Source organism: Ovis canadensis, chromosome 8 (genome assembly GCF_042477335.2).
Source record: "Ovis canadensis isolate MfBH-ARS-UI-01 breed Bighorn chromosome 8, ARS-UI_OviCan_v2, whole genome shotgun sequence".
Lineage (NCBI taxonomy): Eukaryota > Metazoa > Chordata > Mammalia > Artiodactyla > Bovidae > Ovis > Ovis canadensis.
Genome location: NC_091252.1, coordinates 72,956,967 through 72,969,415, shown reverse-complemented (window position 1 = coordinate 72,969,415; position 12,449 = coordinate 72,956,967). Strand labels below are relative to the sequence as shown.

The 12,449-nt window shown below is 38.3% G+C and overlaps 1 protein-coding gene across 1 annotated transcript in view; it reads right to left on the bottom strand.

Moving 5' to 3' along the window:
- Nucleotides 1-12,449, bottom strand: part of PEX7 (peroxisomal biogenesis factor 7) — a 74,280-nt gene continuing 61,831 nt past the window's right edge. Inside the window, exon 10 of the mRNA XM_069598504.1 lies at nt 1-458. Within this exon, the coding sequence (XP_069454605.1) occupies nt 390-458 (69 nt within the window). The 3' untranslated portion in view covers nt 1-389. The remainder of the gene's footprint in view (nt 459-12,449) is intronic.

Sequence of the window (12,449 nt, the reverse complement as noted above, 5' to 3'; positions counted from 1 at the left end):
TTTATTTGATTTTTATCAATAGCAGTCATTATATTTTAAATCAAAAATGACAAATTAAAAGTGAAATATATCACTATCAATATAATCTACAGAGCTCCCATATTTTAATCCATTTTATAATAGGTTCTATTTTAATAGATACTATAAGATACACCATACACCATAACTTCAATTATTTTTAAGATTTTAAGAAATATGGCTTATGTACCAGGCTTTAAATAGTGAGCCAAAGTCTTTATCAGCTGCCTCAAAATTGATTCCAAAATGAATTTTTAAACTTTGAAATATGAATAGTATATAAAAACATGAAATCTATAGTATCAATAATTTATTTCCTGCTGAGCAGTTCTTCAGTCAGTCTCCTGTGTTTCTGAATGGAGTAGTTTGTCTCAAGCCAGCATGGTAAGACAAACAGGATCATATATCTTTATTGTTTCATCCCAAGCACAGTCAGCCACCTGGAAAACAAAAAGGAAGTGAGAAGAAACAATCCACAAATGTTCAAAACTGGGAGAAAAAAGCCAAAGTCGCTTGGAGTGTAAGTAGATCATCCACCACTGAACAGATCTTTAAATAGGAGGAACACAGGAACGCGTTTCTGGAAAAAAGTCTGTTTTCCCTTTTTAAGATACACTTTGGGGCTTGTTTCCAACTGACTGAAGTTGCCTGTAAGGGTTTCCCACCAGAGCTACATAATTCCCTATGGGTCCTGAGATAAATGTTGAAAAGGTACATTCCTAAACTGTGAACCAAGACACCATACCAGCTATTATGGGGATAAAAAAGAAGGAAAAGCATAGTGCTTGCCTTCAAAGAATGGCTCATTCAAAACCAAAAGTGGAAAGTGCTCTAATAGACTCTCAGGGAAGCAATTCTTTGAGTCTAGCTGGGAAAGTGTCAGAAGATTTCACAAATGCCACTGCATTCACACTGGCCCTCTTTAGGGGCAGATACGGGGTAGACATAGACATTCAAGTCTAAAAAGTCACATGAAAATATGAAGGGAAGATAGTTCAGGGTGCTCAAAAATGTGTGTTAAAAAATTGGTAAGTATAGCAGTATCTTAGGGTATAAAATCAACTGTATTTCTGTATACCACCAAGAGAAAATTTTTAAACTGCAAATAAAAAATTCACTTAGAATAGCATCAAATAACAAAATACTTAGAAACACATTTAACAAAAGGTATGCAAAACATCCACCCTAAAATGCAGCTGAGAGAAATTAAAGATGGCCCAAATAAATGGAAAAGATACCACGTTCATGGGTTCAAGATTTATTAAAAAGTTATTTTTCCCCTAAATGATTTATAAAAAATTCATAATCCCAGCAAGCCTTTTAATAAAAATATAGAAGATGACTTTTAGTTTATGTAGAAAGACAGAGGATCTAGAATAGCCACAAAAATTTTAAAAAAGAACAACAGAATTATACTGTTTACACTACTGGAGTCGAAACTAATCATAAAACAAAAGCAATCTAGACAGTGCAATACTGGAATAAGGATATACAAACAGCTCAAAGGAAGAGAACACAGCTCTGGAACAGACCCAACACTTGGTCAGCTGCTTTTTAACAAATGTTCCAAAACAATCCAATAGGAAAAAAAAAGTCTCTTCAACAAATGATGCTAGAACTGGATGGCCATATGGAAAAAATAAGAATTAAAGCCCAACTTCACACCATAAAACAAAAGTTCATTTAAGATGGATGGATCACAGACTGAAATATACAAGCTAATGGTATAAAGCTTTTAGAAGAAAAGACAGGAGACATATAGTCTCAATCTGAGGGCAAGCAAAGATTTCTTAAATAGGAAGTAATAAACCATAAAGATTAGATAATAGACTCAATCAAATAAAACTTTTGATCATCCAAAGACACTGCTAAGAAACTGAATAAGCAAACCACAGAGTGGGAGAAAATATTCACAAAACAGACACCTGGCAAAGAATTTGTATCCAGAATATATGAAGAATTACTATAACTCAGTAATAAAGACAACCCAATTAAAAATGAATAATAGACTGTTAACAGATAAAAAATATATAAATGATCAATAAGCACATAAAAACATTCAATATCATTAGGCATCATGGAAATGCAAATAAAAACCACAATGAGATACCACTACATATGCACAAGAATGGCTAAAATTAAAGATGTGCTGTGCTGTGCTTAGTTATTCAGTGGTGTCTGACTCTTTGTGGCCCCATGCATGGAGTGTAGCCCGCCAGGCTCCTCTGTCCATGGAGATTCTCCAGGCAAGAATACTGGAGTGGGTTGCTATGCCCTCCTTCAGGGGATCTTCCCAACCGAAGGATTGAACCCAAGTCTCCCACACTGCAGATGGATTCTTTACCATCTGAGACACCACGGAAGCCCAAGAATACTGGAGTGGGTAGTCTACATCTTCTCCCGACCCAGGAATCAAACTGGGGTCTCCTGCATTGCACGCAGATTCTTTACCAGCTGAGCTACCAGAGAAGCCCCCAAATTAGACAACATCAAATGCCAGAAGGGATGCAGAGGAGGTATCACTCTCAAGCGTGTTATGTGTGTTAAGTTGCTTCAATTGTGTCTGACTCTTTGTGACCCCATGGACTGTAGCCCGCCAGGCTCCTCTGTCCATGGGATTCTCCAGGCAAGAATACTGGAGTAGATTGCCATGCCCTCCTCCAGGGATCTTCCCCACCCAGGGATGGAACCTGTGTCTCTTATGTCTCCCGCACTGGTACACCGGTTGTTCTCTACCTCTAGCGCCACCTGGAAAGCCTGTGTTGGTATAACCACTATGGAAAACTGGCTGTTTCTTATAAAGTTAAACATACACCGAGTGATTTCACTCCTAGAGGGGCTTCAACAGAACTGAAAACATTTTTACAAAACAGTGTATATAAGGATGTCCTTAGCAACCTCATTCACAATAGCACACGACTGGAAACAAGCGTAACACATACGAAAGAATGGCTGACAAACTAGTAAATTCAAACAATAGAATGATGCTAAGCAACACAACGGAGGGAACTGCTTGCTGGCGGTGGAGGGAGCAACGTGGATGAATCTCACAGACAGTAAGTGAGTGGAAGAAGACAGGAACAAAAGAGTACCTATAGGAGATGCCGTCATGTAAGTTCTAAAACAGGCAAAACTAATCTAAGGCAAAATAAAAAATTAAGGAAACGGTTGTTTTGTCTTTTCAACTGGAGGGAGGTATGGGGCTAGGGAGAGTCTGGAAAGGAGAGCAAGGAAATCTGAAAGGAAGATGCAATTGTTTTGTATTGAGATGAGATGTGGATTACACAAGTGTATCTGTTTGTCAAAAATCTACATATAAGATTTGTACATTTCAATGTACAAAAATGACACCTAGAAACAGTAAGAATAATGACAATAAAAATTGAACGAGGACATGAGTAGAAGAATAAACAAAACAAGAATGTTGGTAATTGTCAAATCTGGATAATGGAATTGTATTATCCTATTGCTTACTTTCTATACATTTGAAATTTTCCAGAAGAGAAGGAAATGAAAAAATGTAGACAGTAACATTAAGGATGAAGCAACAAGAGAGGGATGTGACCAAAGTTATTTGTACTCTATTTCCCATCCTTTAATGGTTGCAAAGGCTGAAAGTTACAAAAGGGAACTCAAAGTCTCGGTCAACCAAATTACCTGGCTCTCACTACAGAATACAGGAACTACAGATTAATCAGAACTTGAAGTAAAGTCAAAGTTGCTCTTTGGAATCCCAACAGACTATACACTCCATGGAATTCTCCAGGCCAGAATGCTGGACTGGGTAGCCTTTCCCTTCTCCAGGGGATCTTCCCAACTCAGGGATTGAACACAGGTCTCCTGCATTGCAGGCGGATTCTTTACCAGCTGAGTCACAAGGTAAGCCCAGTCAGAACATATCAACTCCTTATCATTCACTAACAATATCTCAGCTCAGAATCCAAGCTAGAGAAAGCATTAGAGACCTTTTAGTCAAACTTTTTTAATTTAAGGATTAAAAACCAGACTCTTCAAGATTTGGTTGCTACCTACTTCTGTTTCTCAGTGCACCAGGCTCACACACTCAAATCCTGGCATCTTGCTCATGCCTCTGTGCTCATGTACTCTCACTGATCCCTCCCCTGAATAACCTTTGTCCCTCCCTTCCTCTCTGGCCCTTATTTTGCTTTGCCTGGAGATGACGCCTCTTTGCAGAAGAATCCATTTAAGCATTACCTCCTCTGTGAAGTCATTCCCTGTACCTATAATATATCAGCTGTGCTTATTTATTAACAAGTGTTTCTAGCTCTTTGAGGGCATGGACCATGTTGTGCTATAACTTAACAATGATTCAATAAAGATTAGCTCAAAGAATGAGTTTTATAGATTAAGACTGCAGAGCTTAACTGTTTCTCACATTCACACTACAGCAGCCGAGGTGGAACCAGAACCTAACACTGCTGAGTCTGTTCACTGAAAACCGTGGCCTCACAAAAGGCTGATCGATATTCATTATCTGCTTAATCTTGCAACTGTAAATTTTTATACCCCAAAACACAAAGATTAGTACACAAATTTATTCGTCTCATTTATGTATATAGTTTTTCAAGTGCTGGGCCTTTCTGTATGTTGTGTCAACTATTATAGAAAAGGGAATCAGAGAAATGAGACTTAAGCTTCTAATATAAGGTATCTGTAACTTATGTTTCTGAATCCTTATTCATCACTCACCGCTTCCCAGGTGGCCTGAGTGGTAAAGACTCCACTTCCTAATGCAGGAGATGTATGAGACATGGGTTTGAGCCCTGGGTCAGGAAGATCCTCTGGAGAAGGAAATGGCAACACATTCCAGTATCCTTGCCTAGAAAATCCCATGGACAGAGGGCCTGGTGGACCACAGTATATGGGGTTGCCAAGAGTTGGATGTGACTGAGCATGCACGCACAGCCAGTATTCCTGCCTGGAAAAGTCCACGGACAGAGGGGCCTGGGGGGCTACAGTCCAAGAGGTTGCAAAGAGTTGGACGTGACTGACCACACATGAATAGACTGATTCAAATTAATGCAAACACTCTTTACTCATTAACTAATTAATTAAAATTAATTAACTATTTCGTTAAACCCCATCTAGTGCTGGGCTTCTCCAGTGGCTCAGTGGAAAAGAATCCTCCTCCTTGCTAATGCAGGAGATGCAAGTTCAATCCCTGGGTCTGGAGGATCCCCTGCAGAGGAAAATGGCAACCCATCCCAGTATTCTTCCCTGGAAAATCCATGGGACAAAGAAGTCTGGTGGGCTACAGTCCATGGGGTCACAAAAGAGTCAGATACAACTGAGCGACTAAACAAACAACATGGAGTACCGTGAATTTTAAAAAGCTAACAAGTAAAAAAAAATAATAAGGTAAGAAAGAAAAGCACTTTACTAAGCTAACAACAAGGCTCCAGATTCTCTAAGAGAGGCAATGTAGAGATGAGACTTCCTGATAAAGAAAAGTGACCATGAGGTCACTGGGGGTTCGCAGTGGGGTGCTCATTAATTACCATCACAACTCCAATGGCCTTGAAGGGCCTGCTTCCCACGTAGTTCTATAAATTAGGGTAAACAGGGCTTTTTCTTAAAGTCCCATGCTACCTACCTGAAGCCAGCCTAAGAGACTTTGCTAAAAATTAGGGTTAACAGAAAGACCAAAAAATAAGGAAGTAAATCAGATGACATGGTAATAAATACTCTTGTTTTACTGGATGAGATCCACCCACTGCAGTAGCTTGTCAAATACAGCAAGAAATCTTTCCCAGCCCCCGTCCCGCTTCTCCATGGCAAAGCCATCTTTCCCTCCCATCCCCAGGAATTCACTCCTGGACATGGAGACTCCTTCAAGGCCAGACAACTCATGACAGAGAATGAGAAGACAGTAACAGGATATCTCCTTTCTCATCTACCGAAGATCCTCTTTCTCCGTTTCAAGCTCCTATATAAGCACTCATTTCTTTGCCCGTTACCTTGCTGTCAGGAAAAACTGTGAAAGATTGCAGTGAGCAGATAGACTGCTAGGTGTTCTTTCAGCGGAATGCTGGCATTGTTCTAGAGTCTCACAGGATTACTGCAATCTATAGGGGTCATATGCCTTCCACTGGCTCTGACTGGATTATTTTACAACTCTAAAGTTATAGAAAACTGACAGTAATCAAATGATTCTCAGCCATTAAAACTGCAAATGAAGGCTGTCCTATAGAGACACAATCGATGCCTTGTCCTGTCTCCTGAGAGATGATTCTAATCATCGTGTTACTGCCCATGGATACTGACTAGTTCTGCATCTATCAGTAAATCCATTCTCACATTTATCAGCTGTCTATATGTGTTTGTCCTTTGGTTCCTTTGAGCTAGCTGTAAAATCCTTCACAAGTTACAAAAGGTCTTTGACACATGTTCATATTATACTTGTATGAGAGCCATGACGGCCGTATTGAAAATTATCCTTGAATATGGCCACAGAAAAGCCATTTCATTAAAAGAACAAACATGAAATGGGAATAAGGGGCTGATAATCACCTAGAAAAAGGAGGCTAAGAATAATTGCTAAAATGGAGTATGAAATTGAGCTCTATCTACACATTCTGGCAGCAAAGGTGAAAAAGGCAAACAATAACATAAGATATACAAATATAGTGAATTTACCAGTTCATCAGGGGAGATAAAGTTTTTTGTAGAACTTGACGATAAGAGAAATATATAACAGACCCCTGTTACAAAAAGCAATATAATGCCAAAAGAGTAGATTTAAAAGAAATAAAAAGTCATTCTTCATATGGCTGTTTAAAAAATAAACATCTCAACCCTCAAATAAGACAAAAGTACACTGTTAAACTTTAGTTTCCTAGAGGCATTTCTACTGTGCAGTGGTCTCAAGCTTTGGCGTACATTAGAATAGCTTCCCAGGTAAAGAATCTGCCTGCCAGTGCGAGAGATGCAAGAAACGTGGGTTCAATCCCTGGGTCAGGAAGATCCCCTGGAGTAGGAAACAGCAACTCACTCCAGTATTCTTCCCGGAAAATCCCATAGACAGAGAAACCTGGCAGGCTACAGTCCATGGGGTCGCATAGAGTCAGACACAACTAAATGACTGAACTGAACTGAAAATCTGTGGATGAGGGACCCATGGTACAGAAGGTTTACTCTATATCAATTAACTAGGCTTCTGTCCTGTGCACTAACTTGGAGTTCTGAGGAAGTACTTTATATGCAAGAATTTTTGGTTATTGACTAAAAGGAAATTTAGCATCATCGAAAAAATCTTTTAAAGGAAGATTTCTCTTCCGATCTTGAGGAAAAAGAAGAGGTTGATTTGCCACTAATAAAATGGAAAACACCTTGTGCCGTATTTTTACATTTCTATTTAGAATCTAAGTTTCAAATCCGGTAGGTTGATATGTGATGGGAAGACAGTGAGTTGTGAGGAGGACTAAGAAAGAAGACACATTGAACTATCTTTAAAGAAAATCACTAGGCTTACACCTGAAGCATTCTTAACCAAAAGTTTATGTAGCTTCCAGACCTATTCTCCATAAGCAAGAATCCAAAATTTCTACTTGAACACATTAGAAAATTCTATTACTCATTTAAACTATGGTGAATAACAGTATTTTTATATTACTTATTTTATTTTAGATTTGTACCCTGGTGAGTTTTAAATGGGTTAGAACAGTTTATAGATAAACCCACAGAGCCAAATAAAGTAAATACAGATTTTAAAATATCTGTTCTAAAGGGAACAAATGGAGCAAAATCTTTCAGGTGTCAAAGCTAATCATATTATGACACCTGCATAACAAATTGGGCTCTTTGCTTTACAATAACTATGGAGAAAATGAAAGTATTCTCGGTAATATAGCTTCTGTTTTCTAACAACATTCACATAATGATGGAAACACTTTTGTACAAGTACACCCAAACAGGATTTTTTTTAGAGTCACTGATTATGTGTCTTGGCAGAATCTGGGAATTATACCCACTATCTTATAATAACCTATAATAGGATATAATCTGCAAAAATACTGAACCACTATGCTATATACCTGAAACTAACACAATGTTGTAAATCAACTATCTATCAGCAACAAAGAACGAACAGATGAAGAACTAAAAAGTTCTAGCTTAAAGGCAACTAAATACATTGTAAGTCCTCTGATAAAACTCTTAATCTTTTTTTTTTTAATTTTTATTTTTACTTTATTTTACTTTACAATACTGTATTGGTTTTGGCATACATTGACATGAATCCGCCACGGGTGTACATGAGCTCCCAAACATGAACTCCCCTCCCACCCTTAATCTTTTAAGAGAGGCTTTTTCTGACTCCTGACGCCCGTCTAGGGTTTCTGAAGGCTGGCTGCCAAGGCCTACCTTGTCTGACCCTCTCCTCTGAAGGTGAGTGTGCAGGTGGACACAGTAGCATAGGCTGAGCCTCCAGGCTCTGCATTTTCTGCCCGAGGATATTCAAGTGGAGAACTATTTCTTACCTTGCAAGCTCCCATTGTTGTACATTTCATCCCTATGTCCTCTAAACTTCCTTTAATCTGAGATCAAAACACCAACCTTTTCAATAAAACCCAGAATTATCAACATAATAGGAAAAATGGCTTGTTAGAATATTTTATATTTGTTTAATGTAAAACTGGAAGAAAAGATTAATCTTTTTCATTATTATTTTTAAAAGCTCCTATCTTCTAGGGTAGTGAAAAATAACCAGTAAGATAAGAGCCCATACAAACGTCTGTTTTTTGTTAGTTCAATTTTACTTTGAACAGCGCATCTGATATTTCTAATTTTAAGAGTAAGCACATTAATTAGAAATATGAATTTCTTGATATTATCCTAGCATGTCAATTTTTCTAAAACATGTAAGGAAGCATTCTTGAAAAACAGAATAGAAACTTATTATCTATCGAAAAAGTCTATTAATTTCTGAATTCAGCTATAGCATATACATCATAACATCATACATGGAATGCTTGAGAGCAACTGTATTAAATATTTTCCCATTTTCTATGTGTAAAGTACTGGGCTAAGTTCCACAGTAGACCCAAGGATATTAAAAACAAATTCAGTCAATAAGGAGTTTATAATAAAAATTTGGTGGATCAAGTAAGACTTGTTATAAAGCATCATCAATAATAATGATCCTATAAATGCAAATTTTGGAAAACATTATAATAAAAACATCAGACTTTATATACATGTGTAATTTAGAAATGATTTATATTCCTAGTTTATCAATGTTCTCCATTTTACTAAAATGTTCTACACATGCCATTGATAAGGTAATGTATTTCAACTGGTTTAATACAGCTGTTAATATAACAAAGACATCCTATAGACCCATTAAAAGGTTTACTTTGCTGCCAAGTTTTCCATTTCTTATTTATCATTATACTCTTTCCTCTCAATTTTGTGCACAATTGTTTCTGCCCTTGGGAAATTTGTTTGCTGCTGCTTCTAAGTCGCTTCAGTCGTGTCCAACTCTGTGTGACCCCATAGATGGCAGCCCACCAGGCTCCCCTGTCCCTGGGATTCTCCAGGCAAGAACACTGGAGTGGGTTGCCATTTCCTTCTCCAATGCATGAAAGTGAAAAGTGAAAGGGAAGTCGTTCAGTCGTGTCCGACTCTTAGCGACCTCATGGACTGCAGTATACCAGGCTCCTCCATCCACGGGATTTTCCAGGCAAGAGTACTGGAGTGGGGTGCCATTTCCTTCTCCGGGGAAACTTGTTTAATCTACTGTAATTATCTGTATGACATATACAGATACTTGTATATCTTTAGCAAAAATGGACAAGAGAAATAAGCAGAGGAATGTAAAGAAAATGATAGAAATCACGGAGAGTCAACTCTAAATTTTAAAAAGCATCGCAGACAGTATGTTGCAATGTATTTACAGACTAAAGAAAACATGTCTTATCTACTCAACCAGCTTCCCAAAGGAAGTGACTGCAGAGAAGAATATGGTTTATTATGTTAATCAGTATGGGGTTTAAGTAAAGGTAAGAAAAGTATTGACTAGTATACTAAAAAAAGGGTCTTTTCATGCATCCACTCATTCATTCATTCAACATTTATTCAGTACCTACATATCAAGGAGTTTATGTAACTTCTGGCAAGGGGCTGGCACTCAAATATCTACTGAAGCAAAAAAAGGGAAAGGAGAGAAAGGAGAGAAGACTTTGGCCAGGACTTGGAAAGGCAGAGATACTTTGCACAAGCAGAAGTGGAGGACAGAAACAGTGGCAAACACATGGAGATAACAAATAATAAATTATAATTGCTATAAAATAGGGAGATTACATAGGATAATGAGAAGTTAAATAAGACAGCAATCTTGAAAGTAAGATTAATAGCTCAGACTATTCTGGAGGTAACAGGCTGCCTCTTGAAAGGTTTCTGAGAGGACGTGATGAAGAGGACAATTTAACTACGTTGATTTGTAAATTAAACCTAGTACGTAACTAGTACGGCAGACGGTTAATGGTCAGAGTCCTTAAACAGCAGTCACAGGAATGGCTGATCATGTGTTCCAGACAAGAAAGATCTATTAGGAGGCAAATGCAGTATCTTTTATAAGATGAGGAAGATAGCCGCCCCCCCCTCCCCCACCACCACAAAGAGCGTATTCTGCTGCAAGAAGATGATGTGTCTGTTCATTTATTCCAGTCATTTTTTAAGGTCCCTTAGTAAAGGTATATAATTTTCTTTATCTACAGTCCTGCACATTTAAAAACTTTTATTTTTCTATGTATCATACATACCACATACACAGTTGTTGCCATGTAAAAGTAATTTTCCTATTTTACTCTTTAACTGATGATTATGTGTATCCACATGGCATTCATTTTTTATATATTTTATTGCTTTTTATTGAACTCATTATTTTTAATGGGTTTAAAATTGAGGTTCTTAGATTATAATACTTGACAACTGTACGAAGTACAAAGATAAAATTTTCTACCTTTTAAAATTTTTCTACCTTTTATATTCCGTTTTGTTTTCTCCTATTACTAACTGGTGACAATTTTAGAACCATGTTGACTAACAGTAATAATGGTGGCAAATCTCATCTTGTTCTTGCCTTCAATGGCACCATTGATATATTTAAGGTCAAGGATTAAAAAAAATCAGATTTACATAACACAGAGCTCTGCCAATAAGCAGCACTGAGAAATCAATGGAATGATGGAAAGAGCTTAGAGACCAGTTAGGAGATGCAGTCATCCATGGCAGTTCAGTTCAGTTCAGTTCAGCTCAGTTTAGTCGCTCAGTCGTGTCCGACTCTTTGTGACCCCACGACTTGCAGCACGCCAGGCCTCCCTGTCTATCACCAACTCCCAGAGTTCACTCAGACTCATGTCCATCGAGTCAGTGATACCATCCAGCCATCTCATCCTCTGTCATCCCCTTCTCCTCCTGCCCCCAATCCCTCCCAGCATCAGAGTCTTTTCCAATGAGTCAATTCTTCGCATGAGGTGGCCAAAGTATTGGAGTTTCAGCTTCAGCATCATTCCTTCCAAAGAAATCCCAGGGCTGATCTCCTTCAGAATGGACTGGTTGGATCTCCTTGCAGTCCAAGGGACTCTCAAGAGTCTTCTCCAACACCACAGTTCAAAAGCATCAATTCTTCAGCACTCACCCTCTTCACAGTCCAACTCTCACATCCATACATGACCACTGGAAAAACCATAGCCTTGACTAGACGGACCCTTGCTGGCAAAGTAATGTCTCTGCTTTTGAATATACTGTCTAGGTTGGTCATAACTTTTCTTCCAAGGAGTAAGGATCTTTTAATTTCATGGCTGCAGTCACCATCTGCAGCGATTTTGGAGCCCCCCAAATTAAAGTCTGACACTGTTTCCACTGTTTCCCCATCTATTTCCCGTGAAGTGATGGGAAGATGTCCTTTTCATTATAGGGGACTGGATGCAAAAGTAGGAAGTCAAGAAATACCTAGAGTAACAGGAAAATTTGGCCTCGGAATACGGAATGAAGCAGGGCAAAGTAATAGAGTTTTGCCAAGAAAATGCACTGGTCATAGCAAATACCCTCTTCCAACAACGCAAGAGAAGACTCTACACATGGACATCACCAGATGGTCAACACAGAAATCAGATTGATTATATTCTTTGCAGCCAAAGATGGAGAAGCTCTATACAGTCAGCATAAACAAGACCAGGAGCTGACTGTGGCTCAGATTATGAATTCCTTATTGCCAAATTCAGACTTAAATTGAAGAAAGTAGGGAAAACCACTAGACCATTCAGGTATGACCTAAATCAAATCCCTTATGATTATACATGGCAGAGATACTAATAAATGCTTATCTAAGGCAGCAGAGCTGGAAGAGTATGGCCCACATTTCAGAAATATTGCTAAGGAAAAATCCATAAGCTTGATGCCCACTGAAT